Here is a 24,304-nt window from a genome sequence, read left to right as displayed (position 1 = left end):
AAGCATTGTTTTTCCTTCTGGAGCATCAGTGAGCATTTGAACCTTCTTTATTAGCTGTATTTGAGTCCCTCAGTTGTCCTCAGTGTAAAAAGATGGATCTCAAAAATCATACAGTCATTGTTGGTTCAAATAAAAAAATACTGAAAAACCAAATAACTTTTCGGACTTGAAGGATTTGTCTGAAGAACAGCAGGCAGTTTACCTGTTCAGGTTTCAAGGAACTCATGAAAAACTATCACTAAACAAAAAAACACACCTGTGGATCATGCAGGTAACACAGTATTAAGAATCAAGCATAGGGCTCTATGATTTCCAAAATAAAACATGGATGAACTGCAGAATCCAGTAATGAAAATGGAATTTACTATATAATGTGGAATGTTGCGGAATATGTCAAAGTGGATGAATAAAGCAGAAGTAGGTCTACACACATACTGAAGCACATCGTCTTACTAAATGAGGACATAAATACATGAACAACATCTCCAGAACTGCTCTGAGAGTCACTTCATGAGCATTTTACAGTTTAATTTGAGCAAAACTAGCGACATATCATATACACATAGATGTTTAAAGGAATTCACAGCACCCCGTCAGAACAAAAGTCTGGTTAAACTTGAAGACATTGTGCCAGAAATATATTACTATTGTTCAGTAAAATGTACGTAGTACTACTATTACTACGACTAAAATGAAATAAACATTAAAAAAAAAAAAAAAGAAAAAGAATAAATCACACTACATTTCTTCCATGTTTTAGTGTTTTCCAAAAAAAAAAAAAAAAAAAAAAAAAAAGCTTGTTTAAATGTCAGTAATTAAAACATAAATTAATTTTATAAGGCTATTATATAAATATGAATAAATTTGAATAAATTAAGTTGTTTTTATGCATTCAAATAATTAGACATGCTAAAACACAGAATTTGATAACAATAAAACACATAGTGAGAAAAAATAAAACATTTCACAAGGCCCTAAGCATGCAATTTTGTTAAACTTTTAATAAATAGATGTGAAATTGTATAAGTTTCATTACTTTAATTAACATGCTTCATGATTAATAAAATTTTATTTAACCATTAAAAAGAAGCAGTGGAAAATTAAAATAGAAAAAAAAAAATGGAATCCAGAAAAATTAAAACTGAAAAAACAGAATTTGGAAAAAATAAAACGGAATTTGTAATAATTGCGGAATAATTATATCATTAATCATATTTACAATTGTATTAACTTTATATTATTACAATTATTATTATTATTATTATTATTATTATAAAACATTATTACAAAATTGTCCTCAAACACTATTACTTTTTATTTTACAGAAAAACAATACAATAGTAATATCATATATTTAAATACTTGTATGTATGTATTATTATTATTTATTAATCACAAAATAAAATCACAACATTTTTGCCTCTATTATGTAGTCCTACAAAAAGCACAGCAAAAACAAACACAAAAAATGCATTTTTTTTTTTTTTATACAAACTGTACAGTCGTACTTCTGCTTGTACATGCACGTTTTTTTCACAATATAACTCTTTTATAATTGAGGAACTGTTTTTATATGTAAAATCTTTAATATAAATCCTGGGATGGACTGGCCACCAAAAATGCTGGGATAGGCTCCAGCTTTTGGAAAAGCAGTTTTGGAGAGCTTACGGATGTTTGTATGAAATTGTTGTATGTAGCGCTTTTTATAAGACACCATCCAGTGAGTCACGCACCTTGATAAGCAGGGTCTCATTAGCACTCTGTAGGAGCTGTTCTTTGCTGTGAAGCTCTGCGTGTAGGCGAGCAGAGGTAGATCTAGCCTCTTCAAGCTGGTCTCGGGCCTGTTGCAGCCGCTGACTCAGCTGCTCTTGAGAGTTACGCAAACTGCTGGAGATCTGATCTGACACCTTCAGCAGCTGCCCACGTGTCTGCTGCAGAGCTGAAAGCTAGGAGGCAAAAAGAGAGGGTCAAGCCCAGCAAATCAGCTCAACTGTCCCACAAATACAAAGACAAACTTTCTGTTTCTCTAAACCTCTTTGTGGTGCTCTTCTTTCTGCTGCTCAAGTTCCTGCTGCAGGGTGGTAATTGTGGCCTGGAGTCTGACCTCAGTCTGTACAGAGCACTTCTCCATCATAGACATCTCTTCTCGCAGCTCTTGAACTGCATTCTCCTATAGAAAAACAACAAGCAGGTTAGGGACCATCATCATCATACTAAATGCTAAATGACCCTGTCCACAAGTTTACATACACTTGATTCTTAATACTGTGTTGTTATCTGAATGATCCACAGCTGTTTTTTTCAGTTGTTCATGAGTCCCTTGTTTCTCCTGAACAGTTAAACTGCCCGCTGTCCTTCAGGTCCCACAGATACAAATACACACAGATAGCATTTGTGTGTATTTGAACCCTTTTCAACAATGACGATGATTTTGATATCCATCTTTTCACACTGAGGAAAACTGAGGGACTCATACGCAACTATAACAGAAAGTTCAAACGCTGATGCTTCAGAAGGAAAAACTATGCATTAAGAGCCAGGTGTGTAAACTTCTGAACAGAATGGGGATGTGTACATTTTTTTTATTTTGCCTAAATATATATATTTTTTTAAATTAGCACAGCCCTTCAGAAGCTACAGAAGATACTTATATGTTCCCCAGAAGACAAAGTAAAAGTAAAATTTACCCTGATCTTCAAATGCAAAAAGTTTTCACCCCCTGACAGCTTAATGCATCATTTTCCCCTTTAAAGCATAAGTGAGCATTTGAACCCTCTGTTATAGTTGCATAGGAGTCCCTTAGTTGTCCTCAGTGTAAAAAGATGGATCTCAAAATCATCGTCATTGTTGGAATGGGTTCAAATACACAAAAATGCTGAAAAACCAAAGAATTTGTGGGGCCTTAAGGATTTTTCTGAAGAACAACAGGCAGTTTAACTTAAACTAAATCACTAAACAAACAAACAAACTTCATTCATCATTCAGGTAACAACACAGTAGTAAGAATCAAATGTAAACTTTTGAACAGGGTCAATTTTATACATTCAACTATTATTTTCTCTGGTGAACTATATGTAAATGTCTTTTATGCGAAATATCTTATTCAGCTTAGTACTAAAAAAAATAACATGCATTTTGTATAATCTCTGTTATTTTGGCAAAACAATTAACTTTTTGCAGATTCTGAAAAAATGTATGTAAACTTTTGCCCTTAACTGTATTTCATGAAAAGGGAACTTTCACTTTGCTGATTTGATCATAAGAACTGACATATCTCTAAAACACAGGTTGTGATGTTACACAACACACAGCTCTCAAAGAGGATATACAGTGGGGCAAAAAAGTATTTAGTCAGCCACCAATTGTGCAAGTTCTCCCACTTAAAAAGATGAGAGAGGCCTGTAATTTTCATCATAGGTATAACTCAACTACGAGATACAAAATGAGAAAAAAAAATCCAGAAAATCACATTGTCTGATTTTTAAAGAATTTATTTGCAAATTATGGTGGAAAATAAGTATTTGGTCACCTACAAACAAGCAAGATTTCTGGCTCTCACAGACCTGTAACTTCTTCTGTAAGAGGCTCCTCTGTCCTCCACTCGTAACCTGCATTAATGGCACCTGTTTGAACTCGTTATCAGTATAAAAGACACCTGTCCACAACCTCAAACAGTCACACTCCAAACTCCACTATGGCCAAGACCAGAGAGCTGTCAAAGGACACCAGAAACACAATTGTAGACCTGCACCAGGCTGGGAAGACTGAATCTGCAATAGGTAAGCAACTTGGTGTGAAGAAATCAACTGGGAGCAATTATTAGAAAATGGAAGACATACAAGACCACTGATAATCTCCCTCGATCTGGGGCTCCACGCGAGATCTCAGCCCGTGGGGTCAAAATGATCACAAGAACGGTGAGCAAAAATCCCAGAACCACACGGGGAGACCTAGTGAATGACCTGCAGAGAGCTGGGACCAAAGTAACAAAGGCTACCATCAGTAACACACTATGCCGCCAGGGACTCAAATCCTGCAGTGCCAGACATGTCCCCCTGCTTAAGCCAGTACATGTCCAGGCCCGTCAGAAGTTTGCTAGAGAGCATTTGGATGATCCAGAAGAGGATTGGGAGAATGTCATATGGTCAGATGAAACCAAAATAGAACTTTTTGGTAAAAACTCTACTCGTCGTGTTTGGAGGAGAAAGAATGCTGAGTTGCATCCAAAGAACACCATACCTACTGTGAAGCATGGGGGTGGAAACATCATGCTTTGGGGCTGTTTTTCTGTAAAGGGACCAGGACGACTGATCCGTGTAAAGGAAAGAATGAATGGGGCCATGTATCATCAGATTTTGAGTGAAAACCTCCTTCCATCAGCAAGGGCATTGAAGATGAAACGTGGCTGGGTCTTTCACCATGACAATGATCCCAAACACACTGCCCGGGTAACGAAGGAGTGGCTTCGTAAGAAGCATATCAAGGTCCTGGAGTGGCCTAGCCAGTCTCCAGATCTCAACCCCATAGAAAATCTTTGGAGGGAGTTGAAAGTCTGTGTTGCCCAGCGACAGCCCCAAAACATCACTGCTCTAGAGGAGATCTGCATGGAGGAATGGGCCAAAATACCAGCAACAGTGTGTGAAAACCTTGTGAAGACTTACAGAAAACGTTTGACCTCTGTCATTGCCAACAAAGGGTATATAACAGTATTGAGATGAACTTTTGTTATTGACCAAATACTTATTTTCCACCATAATTTGCAAATAAATTCTTTAAAAATCAGACAATGTGATTTTCTGGATTTTTTTTTTTTTCTCATTTTGTATCTCATAGTTGAGGTATACCTATGATGAAAATTACAGGCCTCTCTCATCTTTTTAAGTGGGAGAACTTGCACAATTGGTGGCTGACTAAATACTTTTTTGCCCCACTGTATTCAAAAGGGCCATATGCTCAAAATGTAGATGAAATCTACAAAATAAAATATGATGTTAAAAAATGTATAAATTATTTATTTTTCTGAAGTTACACATCCAAATGAGAGCACAACTCTGAGCACACCACAAAATGTAATTTGTCTGGAAATTACGTTAATATTATATTTGGTCCGTAAAAGGTTGTTAACAGAGGCCAGAAATGCAGAAGATGGACATAAAGAGGAGAAAATACTGTAGCAGGCAGATCAATCTCACTGTTCACGAATTACGATGCACGAAATATTGGAAGAAACTCCTAAATACTGAACTGGGCGTAAGAGTTCATATGAATGCATCTCTGAGGGGAACTGTCTGTCCTCAGAAAAGTTTACATGGTGTTTTCTTTCCATCTAGCATCTGTATTATGCATTATAAAGCAGTGTTAATGAGCGTAACCAGGAAAAGCAGTAACCAAGGAAAAACTTAGCATTCAGCCCTCTATTAACTTAAGTTTAAATATAAATTATAACACCCTTTTCTTGCTTACTAAGTCCTTCTCTATATGATTCAGTAGCTTCCACACATTTTTACCATGGTTTAGACATAAATAAGCCATGCTGCTGTTCACATCTGAGTATCGCCACAATGGCCGTGCATCTGGGTAACTGACCAAAATGTGACATAGGTGCAACCCTCTACTAATAGCACTTCCCTATTCTATTCTATTTGTTTAATTTATTTAAAAGAAAAAATAAATAAACCTATGTGTACTCTGCTGGACTAACTGAGACCTGTCACAGCACTTGTATACTGTTGCCCTCGTGTTGGTCTAAATGCCTCCGGTTCTCCTCATTTTTAAGTTGCTTTGGATAATAGTGTCTGCTAAATGATTAAATGTAAGTGCAACACGCTTTACTAGTTTACATGCAAACCAATAGCAGACAAATGCATTCAAATAATTTCATTAATACATGGTTACCACATTTCAGTTCTAACTGCTTAATTGCAAGTTTAAAAAACCTTGACTGATGTTAAAAGTATTTTCAGATCATATCTATTGTCAAGATGAACGTAGAGGGTTGCATATTCTTCTCTCATGTTTGAAGTTTGTATGACTACACCACTTCTCCTTCACCTGCACGAGATGAGAATACCTTTTTAGAATGTATTTTAGAATACAAAGAGTCCAAGTGTACAATATATTTCCTCCTCTACAGAAAACGGTTTAAAGGAGAACTCCCCTTCCAGAACAAAAATTTACAGATAATGTACTCACCCCCTTGTCATCCAAGATGTTCATGTCTTTTTTTCTTCAGTTTCTTCAGTTCATTTTTTTTGAGGGAAAACATTTCAGGATTTTTCTCCATGTAATGGACTGGTATGGTGCCCCGAGTTTGAACTTCCAAAATGCAGTTTAAATGTGGCTTCAAACAATCCCAAATGCGGTTATAAACGATCCCAGCCGAGGAAGAAGGATCTTATCGAGCAAAACGATCGGTTATTTTAATTTTAAAAAATACAATTTAAATACCTCTTACTCTCAAACATTCATCTTGTCTTGCTCTCCCTGAACTCTGTGTATTCTGGCTCAAAACATTTTCTCCCTCAACTTCAAAAAGCATTTCAAAATCATCCTACATCGCTGCAGAAGTGCCGACCCAGTCTATGCAAAGTGAACACGCAAAGAAGATCAAGTACCCTTAACAAAAAAGGTAAAAGAGCGATAAAGAACGGTTTTAAAGTTGAGGGAATAAATACGATCATCGAGTTTTTCGACATATCCTAACTGTCTTGAGCCAGAATACACAAAGTTCAGGGAGAGCAAGACAAGACGAGCATTTGACATTAAAAAGTATATAAATTGTATTATTTTTATGAGAATAACTGATCGTTTTGCTAGATAAGACCCTTCTTCCTCTGCTGGGATCATTTACAACCACATTTGGGATCGTTTGAAGCCACATTTAAATTGCATTTTGTAAGTTCAAACTCCTGGCACCATATCAGTCCATTATATGGACAAAATGTTTCCCTCAAAAAACAATTTCTTTACGACTGAAGAAAGAAAGACATGAACATTTTGGATGACAAGAGGGTGAGTACATTATCTGTAAATTGTTGTTCTGGAAGTGGACTTTTCCTTTAAGTAGTTTACATGAACACACATGTCGATTTAAGCATAATTGTTTTAAAAATGTGCATGCAAGCACTAACTGAGACCCTAAAGCAGTGGTTCTCAGTTGCAGTCCATGTGTCTCTCTTATTTAACACACCTGATTCAGATCATCAGTTTTTTAAAAGAGAGCTCCATGCATGAACTGTGCATGGTCCAGTTGACATGGTCCCTACACAGTGTTCAATGCTCCCTACTCCCTGAGCACGGGAAATTCGTTGAAGTTTACTTCCCTTTAGAACATTCATTCAAGGATATGCGCTATGCCATGGCCTGCAGCGTCTTCACACACAGACGAAACTTACTAGAGAAGTGTGAAATTTGACATAATATGCCTCTGTAATTAAATAGAATTTATATTCACTTTAATGCTCTTTAAATTTAACATATACACTCCCTTCAAAATGGAATCTTTGCAGAATATCCTGTGATGTCCACTTCACAGGGCACTTACAGTCAAATAGAACAACATTTTGAAGTACAAAAGAAAAATACAAAATGGCAAAGTGGGGGAGTGTGAGAACTGCAATTGAGAACAGCTGCCCTAATTCAAGCAGTGAATGTAAGCATTATGGTAAAATAAAGGTGAAGAACAAATTAGTTCAGGAATGCCTCCACATCAGTGCAACTGGTTGATCACACTGCCATTCCAAAAATGTGAAAATAAACAACAAGTTATGTTTAGTCAAAATGAACTGACTAATTACAGACCTACTCACTGTGAAAACCCGGTTTAATGAATTTAAATGAACTTGAAGTGAAACTGAAATCTGTGAGTGCCTTGAGATACAGCTGCTGAGTTTAAAGCCTCAGACTTTTCACCTTTTGATGTGCTTGCTGAGTGATTTCATCTATCTGTCTGTTCAGAGATTCACAGCGTGTATGTGCTTCTTGTAGCTCCTGCACCGTCTTCTGGAGCTGCTCACGATACACTCGCAGCTGCTGACCATGTTCAAGAGCATCCACACACACACACACACACACACACACACACACACACACACACACACACACACACACACACACACACACACACACACACACACACAAAATAAGTTGAAATTAAACAGTGCAATTGTCTGAAAGTCTTACTCAGTAATTTTTTTTTTTTTTTAGCAATTTTTAAATCATACAGTAAACACCAAGCATGCATACTTGCATAAGATTATGTTGAGAATAGTATATATATATATATATATATATATATATATATATAAACATATAAATAATAATAATAATAATAATATTATATGTATATATATATATATATATTTTTTTCTCTTTTCTTAAATATACACATGCATGTGTATATATATATATATATATATATATATATATATACACACACATATATTATGTAAACAAAAACTTCTATTTTGTATGCAATTAATTGTTTGACAGCACTAATTGAGAAAAACTGTATTAGAAAACCTAAGACTGATAAAACTATTGTTTTTTCTAAATGACATAGCACCCACGATAAAATACAAAGCAGAAATAACTAACAACGCCCTGTGAAGATCAGTGTTACACAACTTATTGGTATTGTTTCATTTCTGTAAAGTAACAGTTTAATGTTGTAACACTGTGTGTGTCACTTTGTGTGTCATGTAACGTTTTATTATTCACATTTTTTGAGGTTTCAGAATTTTGAGGGTTCAAATCTCCTTAAAATCTGAGTGAAAGTAGAATTAACTTTACCTTGTTAACTATAGGGTAAATAAAATTCTACTCTCTCCTCTCTCTAGTTCAAACATGTGCCGTACCCTCTCCAGGTCCTCCTTAACCTGAATCTGTGACTTCAGCATCTCCAGTCTCCCCGTCAAGAACTGCATCTGTCCAGAGAACAACGAGACCTCATCAGCTGATTCGTCCATTAACAAACTCATCTGTGTTCACTCTCAGTAACTCACCTGCTGGTCTTTCTCTCTCAGCTCTTTCTGGCTCTTCTCCAGAGCTTCCTGTAAATACTCCACATTCTTTTCCATCTCCACCTTATGCTCCTTAATGGCCACATCCAGCTGCCCCAACTCAAGAGAGAACACAATGCTTTAGTAGAGTGGAAACATGAAGGTAATGGAGACATTGCACATATTTATGTGTATTACCAGCTGAGCTCTCTGCTGTAGCTCCCCCTGTCTCTCTTTCAGAGCATTGTCCAGATCCAGCACCTCATGGTTCCTCTCCTCCAGCTCCCTCTGACTCTCTCTGTAAACACATCCAATGATGGAGAAACTGATTATTTGTTCTTTTATCCATTTATATTTTTGCTTGCAACAGATTTAGAATAGATAAGAATAGAACAAAGCTGAATGATATGATATGTGCAATTTTTTTAGGTTAAAATGCTTCTTCCCATCCTACATGCAAAAACAACTACAAATAAATAAGAGGGTATTTAAGATTCCTGTGCTTAAAGCATCCATTTGATACAAATAGGCTGATGGGGAGATTTGTCATAATTTTTTTTTTAACTGTTATAGATGCAGAAATTACACACTTCATTTTTAACTGGTGGCCAGTCATGTCACAATAATAAAAATCACAGATCTACATGCGCACAAAGATTTTAATTTGTTCTATGAGGTACAAAAAAAAAACATTTGCAACATTCGCAGGCACCACAATCCACTGCTAATGTTATCATATGTGACTTGAGTACACGCTTAGTTCTGTTTTGAGTCCAGTGTGCAACATGGGGAAAATAGCATACTATTGGTCAAAAACACATGATGAAAAAGTAGATGAATGTAGGAATCATATATGGTGGGAGTTGTGTGGATATTTTCTGTGCTTCTAACTTGTGTCTCTGTCAAACAAAGTTATATTTATGAAGAAATCATTTGATTGTTGCAGTTGGAATAATTTTGTCTAAGCAGATATGGGTGAAGGTTGGATAAATGTGGTGCATTTCAACAAAATTAATATTCATGACAACAAATTCTCTTATGAAGCACTACTGTTGTTGTTTTTGTTTTTTCTTTCCCTGTGGCTTGACGTAATGTTTTTTTGGGTAGAGTTGTGAATGTGTGTGTTTGTTTTGACCATGATTAGAACAAACTGAAACCATTCTGAATAATGGAAGTTTCTGAGTTGTAGCCAACACTAATTTCAGGGTCAAGAAGATTTTTTAATGTTTGAAAGAAGAATGAAAGAAGTCTCCTATGCTCTTAAGTCTTATAAAGTATTTAAGGCTGCATTTATTTGACACAAAATGTGGAACATTATTACAATTTAGAATAACTCTATAGTGTAATGTATTTCTGTGATAGCAAAGCTGAAATTTCAGAAGCTGTTACTCCAGTCTTCAGTGTCACATGAACCTATCAGAAGTGATGCTGCTTAATATTTTTGTGAAAACTGTGAGCATGTTTTTCAGGATATTTTGATGATAAGAATGTTTAAATGGACAACATTTATCTGAAACAGAAATTTTTATAACAAACATTTTACTGTCAATTTGAAGATTTGAAGATAAAAGAAAAGATTTAGTTTAATCTAAACCAATAAATTAAAATACATAACATTAATAAAAGAAAAAAAACAATAAATATAAGTTATAAAGGCTCACATTTATAATTAAAATAATGGATTTAGACAATTATTATATTAGAGCAGCATATTGTGGTTTGAATTTTCATTTTCAAAGTGCATATACTATTATTTATACATATAAACATATGTATGAAGTGTTGAAAACAGGGTTTAGGAAATAAAAAGAAACTGGAATGACCTCATAGGTTTCTGATGAGACAGATCCACCATTAATGTCCATCAGGAAGAATGGAAGAAAAAACACCAAAACAGACTGTAACCATCAGCAGGTAATTACAAGGAAATACTTGTCCTTTTTTACATCCCATATGAAAATACGTTATTTAGGTTATCTAAAGACACAAAATGTCTTCCGAGGTCTTTACAGATCCATCATAATCTCTTTCAGAGATATACAAGCAACAACACAAAGTGCTCAATTTAGGTTGTTCTCAGCCAAACTGAGGAAACCTCAGAATTGCTCTGTATCCACTGATGGACAGACTGCCGTGACTTCCCAGCAGTCAGAGCAAGGTGGTGGAGCAGCTCACCTGAGCTCAGCAGCTAATCTATCAATGGTCGCTTGCTGTTGGTCTGATGTCAGCTGTGTCCGCTGCAGCAAGTCTCTCAGCTCCTGCAGGTGGTCTAGGGTGTCCGCCAGCTCCCCACGCACCTCCTGCAACTGTCCCTCCAGCAACTGCGCCCGCTGCAGTGAGTTCCTTCTGTCCATCTCACTGCGGTGGAGCTTTTCTTCAAGGTCCATAACTGAGACACATAGACAAGAAAACATAAGACTATTATTAAAAAAAAAAATGCATTTAATGTTTCTCAGAGTTTGTAGACTAGACTACACTATACTAGACTAAAACAATTCTTGTTAGGTTCAAACGACCTTTGGCTGAGCATTTCTTAAAGTGAGTTCTGCAAACCCCTAGGGGTCTAGCAATGAATGTCTGTTGACAATTCTTAACTTGTAAGCTAAAAGTTCTCACTGAAAAACTGGTCACATAATCCTTACAACAGTGTCTGCTCACTTTTTTTTTTTTTTTTTAGAGGCTTAGGTTTTAGCTACAACTCAGATAGAGGTTACACCCATTATTGTTTTCTTGGTGGTCACTGGAGTTGCATACCTATTTCACTCTTCTTATCCAGCAGGCCTTTGGTCTCTTTGAGAGTCTCCTCCATCTGATTAAGCTGAGAGGCTTTCGTGTTGCTGTCTCGCCTCAGACGCAACAACTCAAGCTCCATGTCTGACAGCTCCACTCGACACTTACTCATCTCTGAGCTCAGCTGCCTGAAAAACACACACAGCTTAACATTACTGTTTTTCTCACTGCTTTTATGATTGTCCAGTTGCTATATGGACAAGACTACAGGTAAAAGATAACTGACCTTAAAATAAATGACAGAAAAGCATTAAGCAATGAAAATCCTAGTTGTCTAGTTTTGTCTTTTATGTAAACAGCCAATACGTAACGCACTTTCTTCCTCAGCTAAAATAATTTTCTGTTGCAGTATATATAGAGAAAGAGTTTTGCGGGTGTGGCTATGGACACAAAGGCTCTGAAGCCAGTAAAAAAAAAAAAAAAGTCATAAGATCATCTCAAGTGACTCCCTCAGGACAAGTTGCATGAAAAAAAGTTCAGTGTTATAATTGAGGTAAACTGAAGCCAACAAACATTTTCTAGTAATTTCTTCAGTCATATGCTTTCACACTTTCATGAAAAACACTGCTTGCATTATGTTTTCATTTTTTTTTTTTTTTTTTTTTAGAAATTCTAGTTTATATTTTCAAAAACAGAATATGGGCAATAGCCTGAAAACACAAACATTTTTACATACTCTGTTTTCTTTTTACATACTCTGTTTTCTTATCAAGACCTTGAAAACACTAAGATCAACACATAAATTCCACACTTTTCCATATTGCGTAGGAACCCATAAACATTTTGAGCATTTTATTTGCAGTAGTGCACAAAAAAGAACTTTGAAGAAATGTTCTCACAATACTAAAGGTAAATTAAGGAACTGAAATGCTACGTGATCTCACGTTATGGAGCCAGAGAGCTCTGCAGCCTGTTTCTCCTTCTTCTGCACCTCCTGAGTGGCCTCCTCCACCTCTCTCTCCCTTTTCCTTAGAGCCTGAGATAAGGCAGTGCGCTCCTTCTCCAAATCTTGTTCCAATTTGGACACCTGTGGGCAATAAGTAGACGTTATCCCGCTGATGGGTTTTTTTTTTTTCATGCAGTAAGGTCATGAGATTGTGTAACCCATTTTTTTTTTTTTTTACATTATTTAAACTCTATTTAAGTGAGGCACGGCCTGTACATGAGCAACAGGGTGTCATGGTTTTGCACAAACAGATAGAACAGTGTTTGTCATGGGGAAGTGCATCATAATGCACAATCCTGTTGAAATCTTAAAACCTTATTAATATCAGTTATATGCAATTCACTTTTCTGCTGTAAAGTGTATGTATTTCCAAAAGAAGGTCTACTTTAGACATTCTACGAAGTAGAATAAGTAACTTTGCAACTACAGGTCAACTAACTTTCATGAATTCGCAACTACAAGTCAATTAACTCTAGTATTAATAGAGTTGTATTAGTACACTGTTAGGTTAGGGTTAGGAGAATAAGTTGACATTTATTTGCGAAGTTTTTAACAGTCAGTAGAATGTCTAAAGTTAAAAAAAAAAAAAAAATGACCAAACATTCAACAGTGAAAAAAAAAAAAAAAAAAATTAATATATATATATATATATATATATATATATATATATATATATATATTAATACTTTTATTCACCAAGGATGTATTAAGTTAATAATTAAAAGTTTATTAAAAGTTAATAATAAATAATTTACATTGTTATAAAATATTTTTATTTTGAATAAACACTGTACTTTTTAAACTTGTTATTCAAGAAAGAATCCTGAAAAAATAAATAAATAAATAAATAAATCAATCAATCAATCAATCACAGGTTCCAAAAAATATTTGGCCGCACAACTGTTGATATTATCTAACATTGATCATTCTAATAATAAATCCGCATATTAGAATGATTTCTGAAGGATCATGTGACACTTAAGACTGGAGTAACAGCTGATAAAAATTCAGCTTTTCATCACAGGAATAAATTCTATTTTAAAGTATGTTAAAATAAAAAACATTATTTTATATTGTAAAAACATTTTGCAATATTACTGGTTTTTTTCTATATTTTTAATCAAATAAATGCAGCCTTGATGAGCATAAGAGACTTCTTTAAAGACTATTACAAGTCTTACTGACCCCAAACTTTTGAACAGTAGTGTATATATATATATATATATATATATATATATATATATATATACACATATAGTATACGAACACTTGATTATTTGGAGTAACCAATGAGTAGTTTAAAATGAGACCAGAATCGTGCTTTAATAAAGCAAATAGGGTCAGGACAAAGGGTTTTTTTTTTTTTTTTTACTGGAAAAGGAGCTTGTTTTGTGTTGGAGCAGAACAACCCTTAGGCAGAGCTATACATATCTTCAAACACATGAATGACTCTATTATTTATTGATCAGGTATTAATAAGGATGACATTTAAAAATAACAATGATCAGGAGAATGAATACTGAATATACAAAAATGATCAGATCGAAGTGATGATATTCTGTTTGTTAAGTTACTCTCATATGGGAAATGATGATATAGATTTATGTTTCTTACAGTAAACAGTGTCTGCTAGTCAGGATATGTTCTACGTCTGACCTAGATGTTTTTGTTAGCTGTGACTAAGCCTAACAATGTGACTTAAATGTGTGGGTTTGTCGAGTGTGTGTAATAACATATAGTTCAATTTCTTTTTATTTTTTATGCAAAAAGCACACCCAGACATGTGGATAGTCACAGGTACTGTTAAAATGAAAACATGCAATAACAATAAATTATATACACTATACGAACAAAAGTATTGGGACACACCTCTTAAAAAAACGTTGTTTTGAAAAGCTCAGTGTATTTAAGCGTGGTACTATGATAGGATGCTACCTTTGCAATAAGTAAGTGAAATTTCATCCTTGCTGTTTAGCATAGTGTATATGATTCAATTGAGAATTCAATTGCTTTCCAGTTTATGGAAAATCTTCCTCAAGATAACTTTAAGTGTGTATGTTAGCATCCCAGACAGTGAATTTCAATTACTTTTACAGCTGTTTGTAATTATGAAATAACCATTTTAAAAAATGATTTACCGATTTTTATTAGTTCAAGAACCAACTGAAAATATTTGACTAAAAAGAACAATTTGCACACAAATCAGACTAAAAAAGTATATTCACTAATGAGATAACTGACTTAAGATTTTAATGTTCTCACAAAACAAAGTTTTGATGCTTTTAGTATGAATAGCTTAGCCTTAGGGATATCTCTAAGCTAGCGTGACAGTGTAAATATGATAATTTGGGGCAAATGAAGTTTGGTTTCACGTCAGTGTCACGCAAACCTCTGTCCAGAGACAGGATAGCATAGAGCAGATCATATACATGTGGTGGCACAGACAACATGTATCAGACCCATTTGAATTCTACAAATGCTGAATTTTAAAGCTCTACAGAGGAGACAAAGCAAACATTGCAAACTGTTAGACAGCCTCAGCATTATAAAAAACAATGACGAGTAGTGTTACCACCGGTGCAATGCACCAACAAAAGCTTTTCAAACTACACATAATAACCATTGCTAAAATGGTCACAAATTTCCTGGTATGTCCTGGTTCTCCATGACCATGTGAACCCTGGTGTGTGTACCTGGCTCTGCAGCTGACTCTGGCTCTCCTCCAGCTGTGCGATGCGTAACATGCTCTCCTGCAACATGGTGTGCTGGTTCTGGATGGAGTGCTGCAGCTGCAGGTTCTCCTCACTGGAGCTCTGATAAGCCACACATTTTCTCTTCAGCTCTTCCTGCAGCTGTGACAGCTGATAAACATGCCACATTGAGTGATACATTGACCAAAAGCAGTTACTTACTGTCATTCAAATAATGTTCCCCAGGCAGACAGGAAGAGGATGTGCCTAGCTCGTGACTGACCTCACTGTTCTTCAGCTCCAGTTGTCTATCATGATGTTTCTTTACCTCCTCCATCTGCTGGAGATAATGACTCAGCTCCTCTTTACAGGAGGACAGTTCAGTCTGTAGGTTCCAAACCTAGAATGATCAATACAGAAATTACTACCATGTCTTAACCAGGTCTGGTGCAATAAAGCAATAAATTGTGTAAAAATTGAGTTTTTGTCCTATAAAACACTTCCAAACAGTTGCATCTTAAATAAAGGATATACTACTTATTGGCTACTACTTTCTCCTTTGAGGACAGAATGATTACTTGACACTGGAAACAAGATTTGGCAACCCTGCTCTACAATAAGGTCCCATTAGTCAACATTCCTTAAAGGAGAAGTCCACTTCCAGAACAAAGATTTACAGATAATGTACTCACCCTCTTGTCATCCAAGATGTTCATGTCCTTCTTTCTTCAATTGTAAAGAAATTATGTTTTTTGAGGAAAACATTTCAGCATTTTTCTCCATATAGTGGACTTCTATGGTGCCCCGAGTTTGAATCGGTTATTTTAATAAAAATAATATAATTTATATACTTTTTAATGTCAAACGCTCGTCTCGTCTTACTCTCCCTGAGCTCCCTGTTTTTTTCCGGTTCATGACAGATAGGGTATGTCGAAAAACTCCCATCTCATGTTCTCCGTCAATTTCAAAATCTTCCTATATCGTTGTTTTACCTTTTTTGTTAAAGGGGTCATCGGATGCCCATTTTCCACAAGTTGATATGATTCTTTAGGGTCTTAATGAAAAGTCTATAATATACTTTGGTTAAAAATTCTCAATGGTTGTGTAAAACAACACCCTTTTCACCTTGCCAAAATAAGCTCTGCAAAAATCATCTCATTCTGGTCAACGCTGCTTTAAATGCAAATGAGCTCTGCTTGCCCCACCTCTCTCTTCTCTCTGTGAATTGACGAGCCTGTTTACTTTAGCCGCATTTAGCCGCTAAACTTGCTAACTAGCACATTATTAGGAAAGGCGAGCGCAAAGATTCATAAAATAACCCTTATACTCACTTCTGCTGTAAGTGAAGCTAAATCATGAATGATTCGCGTGAACATAGACGGACATATGTAGATCGGGAGGCTCATTCCCTTCACAAACAAACATAATCTACTGCATCTTCAGTGGCTCAGATGTCGGGAGTAAATGACGACCACTACGTTCATTATTACATCCAGCAACACAACACCTCAATCGCTCAATCGGAAATATTCTTGTCTAACTTACATCCCTGCTCTGGCATCGAAACAAAGAGGGCGGACTGTTACAGCTGATCTGAGGTAAAATGCTCATGTCAGTCAACTATCGTGGGAGCAGCCTCTGCTGGCATGACGCCACAACGACAGGCATCTGAGAATGGCTCGATTTGAAAAAGGGAAAATTATTTTTACAGATTAATTAAAAACCACTGCATGGATTTTTATCATTATAGGGTAGATTTGTACATACACTGCCAACACACATTAATGTTCAAACAACATGTAAAAGTGAACTTAGCATCCTATGACCCCTTTAAGGGTGTTTAAGGGTCTTTAAACTGCATTTTGGAAGTTCAAACTTGGGGCACCATAGCAGTCCATTATATGGAGAAAAATCCTGAAATATTTTTCTCAAAAAACATTATTTCTTTACGACTGAAGAAAGAAAGACATGAACATCTTGGATGACAAGGGGGTGAGTACATTATTTGTAAATTTTTGTTCTGGAAATTAGGGTTGTGCCGATAGATGATAGTATTGTGTATCGACGATAGTCAGAGATATCGCCTGTTGCTGATGCCTTTGACAGTAGCAAGACGATTATTATTATCATCATCCGTTAAAAACAGACTAGGTGCCTAACTTTAGTGATGCAGTGCAGAGAGCCGCTTCTGAGGCGCTTCAGAAACTTGCCGCGATGTGGCTGGTATAAACGCAAAGGCAAAAATCACGGTGAGTGGGAGAGGGTGTTTCGGGAGGGAAGCAGCTGCTGACGCTTGCGCAATCGCTTTCTTATACGTGCTGTTTTTCTGGTTTTGCTTTCCCTTTCGAAATCGATCCCGTTCAGCAAGGAGGGGAGAGGATGGAAAAGGGGGGCACAGTAACTCACTTTGGGGGGAACGCCCCCCTCGCGCCGCAGACGTGTGCAGTGTAATTAAGGGGTAAGAAATTTATTAATCATACAGTGACGTAACTATTGTATTCACTTACGGTACTGGGAGTGTTTTTTAAAGTGCATAAACTCGCGCTAGACTAGACTAGGCTAGGCTAATAAGCGATGATGTTCTTTGATAACGTAAATGTTATTTGCTCGTTTTCTGTAGCTGCTTTTTGAATAACTAGGGAAATGTAATCATTAGTAACTTGTTTCTATTAAATTGTTATCATGTTAAGCACAAATTAAGTCATACTGAAATCATTAGGCTGCTTTTAGCCTTATGCTGGTTTTGGTTCATTTGCTGGCAATGAAACTAATTAAGTAAATAATTAAAAAAATTAGCACGATAATATCGTGTATCGGCGATCTCACAGGCTGACGATAGGACGATATGAGAATTGAGCATATCGCCCAACACTACTGGAAATGGACTTCTCCTTTAAAGAATAAGTTAACAACGAGCAATACATCTGTTACAGTATTAATTTACCACTACCATTAAATAATATTAAAAGATACAGCTTTTAAAAATGTACTAGCAAATGTTTAAATATATATGATCACGATGTAAACCGAGACATTTTCACCCCACAATAACTATGTTCCATGGTTAGATAATTTAACATATCAACACAGTCAGTTTCTGTTACTTAAAGTATGAAAGGAAGCAACTTCATCAAAATTGCTGCAGAAATAATGAAATACCTTTGAATATCATGTTGGACAATGGGAGCGTTTGAGTCAAAAAGGGTGATAACTACTTTTTTAGACAAAGCAAAGTAATGACAAACTCCCTGTTCTGATCACAGTGCTGAGCAGACAAACAAGACAAAAAAGTCAGTCTCACCTTTGAAGCAGAGTCAGCAGCTTGCTCTTCAACATTTCTAAGCTTCTCTTCACTGGATTTTGATTTTGCCTCAAAATCCTGTCCAAGGAACAGAGACATACTGAGTGAGAAATTCATGCAAACTCACACCATTCACTGTTAATGTCAGTTTCAGTGGCGTCCAAAAATCTGAGAAAAGTAAAAATGCTTTTTTCTTTTACATTTAATATAGAAAACTTTTTATTAGAAATTAATGTGAAGTGTAAAACCTGATGATCATGTTATCCAGCATGATCTAAGAATGAACTAACAAGCAGCTTGTGCTTCATTGGAAGAATAATGATCAATACAACAAATTTCATTTGATTACTGATCAATTTATAATCAAAAAAATTCCTCTTCATTTAAAGGTAGGGTAGGCCATGTCCAGTGACAAGCTACTAGTGTCAATATAATAAAAATGTTTCTGTAAAAACACCTTTAAATGTCACAACTTTTCTTTGTTTTAAACTTTTCAAAATCCTGCAACTTTATGTACTAAAACTTTCAATATGTTCTCAGACTTTGGAAGCCCACTGTATCCATGAAATGAGTATGCATAAAGGGCAAGATCCGACCTCAGTGAGCTTATCTATAATGTTCTGCAGAAGAGTAGCTCTCTGCTGTGACTGCTGCTTCTCTGTGTGAAGATCAGTCACATTTCGTTCTAGCTCCTCAAGTTCAGTCTGTTTCTGAGCCAGAGACAACTGAAGCTGAAACATACATGCATACACTCTTTTAACTTTTTTTTTGTTTTTTTTTGAACAATTTCAATATAATTACTAAATGCACGTACATACCACCTCAATTCTATCTTCCAGTTCTTTGCATCTGTGTGACTGTGCCATCTTGATTTTCTCTATAGTCTGCTGATGCTCCCTCTGTTTCTTGCTTAAGACTGACTGGTAGTGCTGAATACTGCTAGCATTTTCCTAATTTAACACAGATACATAGAACAGTATAGATTTGCAGTTTTATCTTAAAACATTATTTGCTTTATATGTACATATGTTACCAGAAGGTCTTGTTCAAGCTGGCTGGTCTTTATTACAGCCTGTGAATAAGCAGCACTCTTCTCCTGCAGCTGTTTCTCCAGGACGGTCACACGCGAACTCTTCTTTTTTAACTAAAGAACAGATTTTTTGCTCAGTCAATACACTTTAACTCACTACTTTGCACACCAGTTAGAATTACACAATGTGTATAAGTAGAGGTTTCCAACTTGATTATTTTGTTCAATACAATGTGTGATTCAAGTGTTCCCTTATTGTTCTTTTTGAGCAGTGTGTATACACACACACACATATTTATAAAGATATTTATATGTACCATTCCCCAAACTTTTGAATGGTAGTACATGCCATTGCTTACGTTTAATTAGTTCATATTTAATAAATATTAAACTTTCTAATGAGTTGTTTATTAACCTATTACTTTCTGCATTGGTAATTACATGACTTAACTGTATTATTGAGCAAGAATCATGTCACATGTGAAATGTTTCTAAAAGCAGTACATAACATTCAAACAAACTGAAGAGTTTGAGATACTTTTTTCAACTGATTCAAGCTCACATTGTTTTACGTGCAGCCAACAGAGAAAATTTAATACAAATATTTTCATGGTACCCAACAAAATTGCTGTGACACTATTCCGGTACAGGAAGCGCTGATTTATTAGGTCACTAACCTCTTTCTCTAAGGAGGTGGCCTGTGTAGCCTTGTCCAGTAGCTGGTTGTGGAGCTGCTGGTAGTGAGAGGATCTCTCTGTGATGGAGGTCTGCAGGGAGGAGATCTCCTCCTGGGCTCTAGTCAGTCTCTCTTGTAGGCCCTGAGCGGCACTGGCGTGCCGGGTCTTCTCCCTCTCAACCATCTGAAGCACCGCCAACAGTTTCTGATAACGTTCACCTATATGATGGGGGAAGAGATTAAAGTAACAGTTTATCCAGTAAAATAATGCAAAATATAAAGAACTGCAAGAATAAATGAAAGTAGACAGGAAGGCAGCAGTATCCTGTGCTGAGAGTTATATGCTCACCAGGTTTGTGTTTGAGAGATTCAGTGGAGCTTGTGTGGCACAGTGCAGGCAGCAAACAAGGGTTCACACACAGTGCACCCTCCCGATTCTGAAACAAGTCATTCCACCGTCATGAAGATATTTTAAAGACTTTTTCAACTGTTTATGCCAATGTAAGTCTTGAAGAACCTCAGACACTTTGATCTTTGGAGGTACGGACAATACACACACAATATATTGGTTTCAACATCTCACTGAGAGAAGATGCGAGATAAACTCCACTTCCTTCCCCTCACCCATCTCCCTTCACTTAGCTCACTCAGAATGGTCAACAGCATAAGATAATGTACTACATAAATGCAAGTGATATTCACATTCATGTCTGGTATCATTTGAATTGTCTTAGGTCGGCTGGTACAATGGTCTCAATCTTAGAAGTAGTAGACTAAACGATAACACAGATCCTAAGAGTTTAGAAATATTTTGCTTACTGTAGGGGGATGCTATTTCCCAGTGTCTTTCGTGCAAATTACCATCTGTCCCCAAATGCTGTAAACTCTTACATCTAGGACTTGATCAATGAATATTCCAATTGTTAGTTCCTGTCTCCATTTGGAGGATGTTTGTCTTTGTCTGAGTACTTAAGTAAAAGCTGGAAGAAGATCAGGGCGCTTCTGTAGCCAGATGAGCCCGTAGCGTGAAGTGTGTCTATACACATCATATTATGTATTTTCCTGAAATCAGGTATGCATCTTTACTATTAGATTTATCTTTAAGAATTTGATGTCTTGTATTGACCATCTCTGAATTGACTATGTGATTGGTATAATGCATTTTACCTGACTAATAATAAATTAGTTGTCACATTTGATATCATTATGACTTACTCTGAAATTACTTTCTCAAGTAGATTAAATGAAGGCGTATGTTTCCGCAAATCTGCATCCAGGGCTAAGTACATACTAGATCTCAGCTTAGATGGAGCATGGGACACATCAGGTGGGTTCTAGATTTCTTTTAGTTACAACTATCGGGAACTAGATAAAAATACTAGCATAGCATAACCTCTGATTACTATCACAGCTTTATTCAAGTTGTACATTATTTTAATTGTCAGGGACTAGACAAATAGTACTAGCACAACTTTTTGATTACCATTTGAGCTTTAACTAATTTGTACATAGATAACTGTAGGGTGCAAAACAAAACTACTATTTAAAAAATGGTAAGCATGGGTGATCTACTAAATAGTATTAGTCATAACCTCTGGCTAATAATCAGGCTGGTCAGTTTGTCATCACGAGGTCCGTGTAAAATGGTTGACATGAGACACTCTAAGTGACATAGTTTCCTAATGAACGAGTAAATATAAAGTAAAGGGTTAACTAGAATAATCAAGTGCCAGAATAATAATAATTATTGGACATAAATGGACAAAATTAAATAATTGGACCAAATTTCATCTAAATTCGAGGTCATATTAAAATACAGTCAGATTAGAATTAATTTTAAATTAAATTACTCTGTGCACCAAAAAGAAACCTTCAGACACTATTGGATACCTTCGTTGCCCAATTAGGTGGATCTTACACCAATAAAACTAAAATCAGTGAAGTCAAATGATGTTTTGGACCCCATAACTTTCAATGATTACAAAAAAAAAAAAAAAAAAAAAAACACAATACCAATTTTTTGTCCAATACCTTCTTTTTTGACCCCCCCAAAAAATTTTGGGACTACATGGGGGTGAGTAAAGGCCAGTTTACACCAAGAATGATAATTATAACGATATAGTTTTGAAAATCATTCTGAAAGTTAAATAGCAGAAATGAGTCCAAACCACAACTGTTACTTTTTTTTTCCAACTGATGAAAAACATTGACTGTCAACTGGACTCCATTCTGCTTTAAAGTGCTCAAGCTAAGTGTGGATGCTAATATAGTTATCATTCTTGGTGTGAATGGGCCTTTTTAAGTGAATTATCACTTTAAATGTGCACAAAGCAATAAAAAATTTAAAATGTAATTACTTCTATTTAGGATGTGTGTGTTTGTGTGTGTATTCCAACACCTCTCTCAGATGTAATAAGTCCAGTATGCTCTCTAGGCTGGTCAGCTCGGCTCTGTCCTGTTCTTTCTCTCTGTGGGCATGAGTCACCCTCTGCTCCTGACATGCTGTGAGGAGTCGCAGGTCCTCGTTCTCTTTCCTCAGCCCTCCCATCTCCTGCAGCTGAGCCTCCTTCTCAGCAACCTCCCTCTGTAGCCGTTTCAGCTGATCTGAGAGTAGCTGAACCTGAGACTGCAGCTGGACATACTTAGTGGAGAGAGACTCAGAGCGGCTGTGAACCTCCTTCAGCTCACTGATCAGAGAACAGAAACAGCAGTAACTAGCATGAGCAGTTTACCTTTTCCAAACAGTCTAGAAGCTAAACAACTGGTCAAACGATAGGTTCACTTACTGATTAACATTACACAATATGCATATCAGTTGTAATGACTTCAATAAAACTTTGTTTTCAAATATACTGAGTGAATTTTGGTTTTAACATAAATGCCTGAGAATTGAGGAAAATAATTGCCAATAATACATTCAAAATATATTTCCTGAAAACAAATCTTTGTATTTTATGCAATTTTGTTTATTTATCAAATTATATATGTATAAGCTTTAATTACAGTGTTATGAAATCAGCACCTCAAAGTTAGTTCAAATAAGTAGTTTTCATTCATTCTTTCAGCAAATACAATGCATAGTGGTATTATGATTATGATTTGTTTGCAGTGTATTCACTTTCACTTGACATTTGAATGAATTAGTCTGAAGTTTTCATTAGTGTAACTAATCTTGTACCGTTTTCCCAGACGTTTTCTTTCAGCTAACTCGGGTTTAACAACCCTTAGCTCATCTCTGACACTGTACATAAATTGCGACTGAAAATACTGATTTCATTTTCATTCGAATTCTGAAATAATCTGTCACCAAAAAAAGTTTGTCAAACCTTTAAAAGTTCAGGGTTGGTAAGATTTTTAAAGAAATTAATACTTTTGTTCAGTATGAATAAATTAAATTGTTAATAATGACAGGAACGACATTTATAATGTTACAAAAGATTTCTATTTCAGGTAAATGTTTTTCCTTAGATAAAAAAAAAAAAAAAAAAAAATCAGCTTTGCCATTAAAGGAATAAGTTATATAAAATATTTAAATATGAAACTATTTTAAAATATTTCACAATTTACTGTATTTTTGATCAAAGAAATGTATATTTGATGAGCATAAGAGACCACAACACAAATCAGTTTAAGTTTATATCAGTATATAACATGGTCTCTTACAAGATGTTGTGACAAAGACCATCCTTCTCTCTCTCCAGCTCAGCACACTTCTTCTCCAGCTCCTCTCTCTGCCTGTCACACTCCATTAGGCTGACTTTCAGCTGGCCCTCACTCTCCAACACCTTCAACAAATGCAGGACATGCATCATACATACAGCAAGAAAAGAAGTAATTACAAAATGATTCCTATGTAGGGTAAAGATTTCCAT

The 24,304-nt window shown here is 35.8% G+C and overlaps 1 protein-coding gene across 1 annotated transcript in view; it reads right to left on the bottom strand.

Moving 5' to 3' along the window:
- The window catches only part of ccdc18 (coiled-coil domain containing 18), a 32,726-nt gene that overhangs the window by 2,481 nt on the left and 5,941 nt on the right, over positions 1-24,304 (bottom strand). Inside the window, 19 exon segments of the mRNA XM_051127669.1 lie at positions 1,734-1,946; positions 2,033-2,170; positions 7,912-8,053; positions 8,857-8,924; positions 9,003-9,119; positions 9,198-9,297; positions 11,175-11,388; positions 11,754-11,917; positions 12,674-12,816; positions 15,429-15,596; positions 15,709-15,825; positions 18,727-18,804; positions 19,323-19,457; positions 19,545-19,676; positions 19,760-19,870; positions 20,434-20,651; positions 20,782-20,869; positions 22,831-23,119; positions 24,096-24,217. Of these exon segments, the coding sequence (XP_050983626.1) occupies positions 1,734-1,946; positions 2,033-2,170; positions 7,912-8,053; positions 8,857-8,924; positions 9,003-9,119; positions 9,198-9,297; positions 11,175-11,388; positions 11,754-11,917; positions 12,674-12,816; positions 15,429-15,596; positions 15,709-15,825; positions 18,727-18,804; positions 19,323-19,457; positions 19,545-19,676; positions 19,760-19,870; positions 20,434-20,651; positions 20,782-20,869; positions 22,831-23,119; positions 24,096-24,217 (2,757 nt within the window).

Source organism: Labeo rohita, chromosome 2 (assembly GCF_022985175.1).
Source record: "Labeo rohita strain BAU-BD-2019 chromosome 2, IGBB_LRoh.1.0, whole genome shotgun sequence".
Lineage (NCBI taxonomy): Eukaryota > Metazoa > Chordata > Actinopteri > Cypriniformes > Cyprinidae > Labeo > Labeo rohita.
Note: the sequence above shows the minus strand (reverse complement) of the source record. Positions and strands in the feature narration are given on the sequence as shown.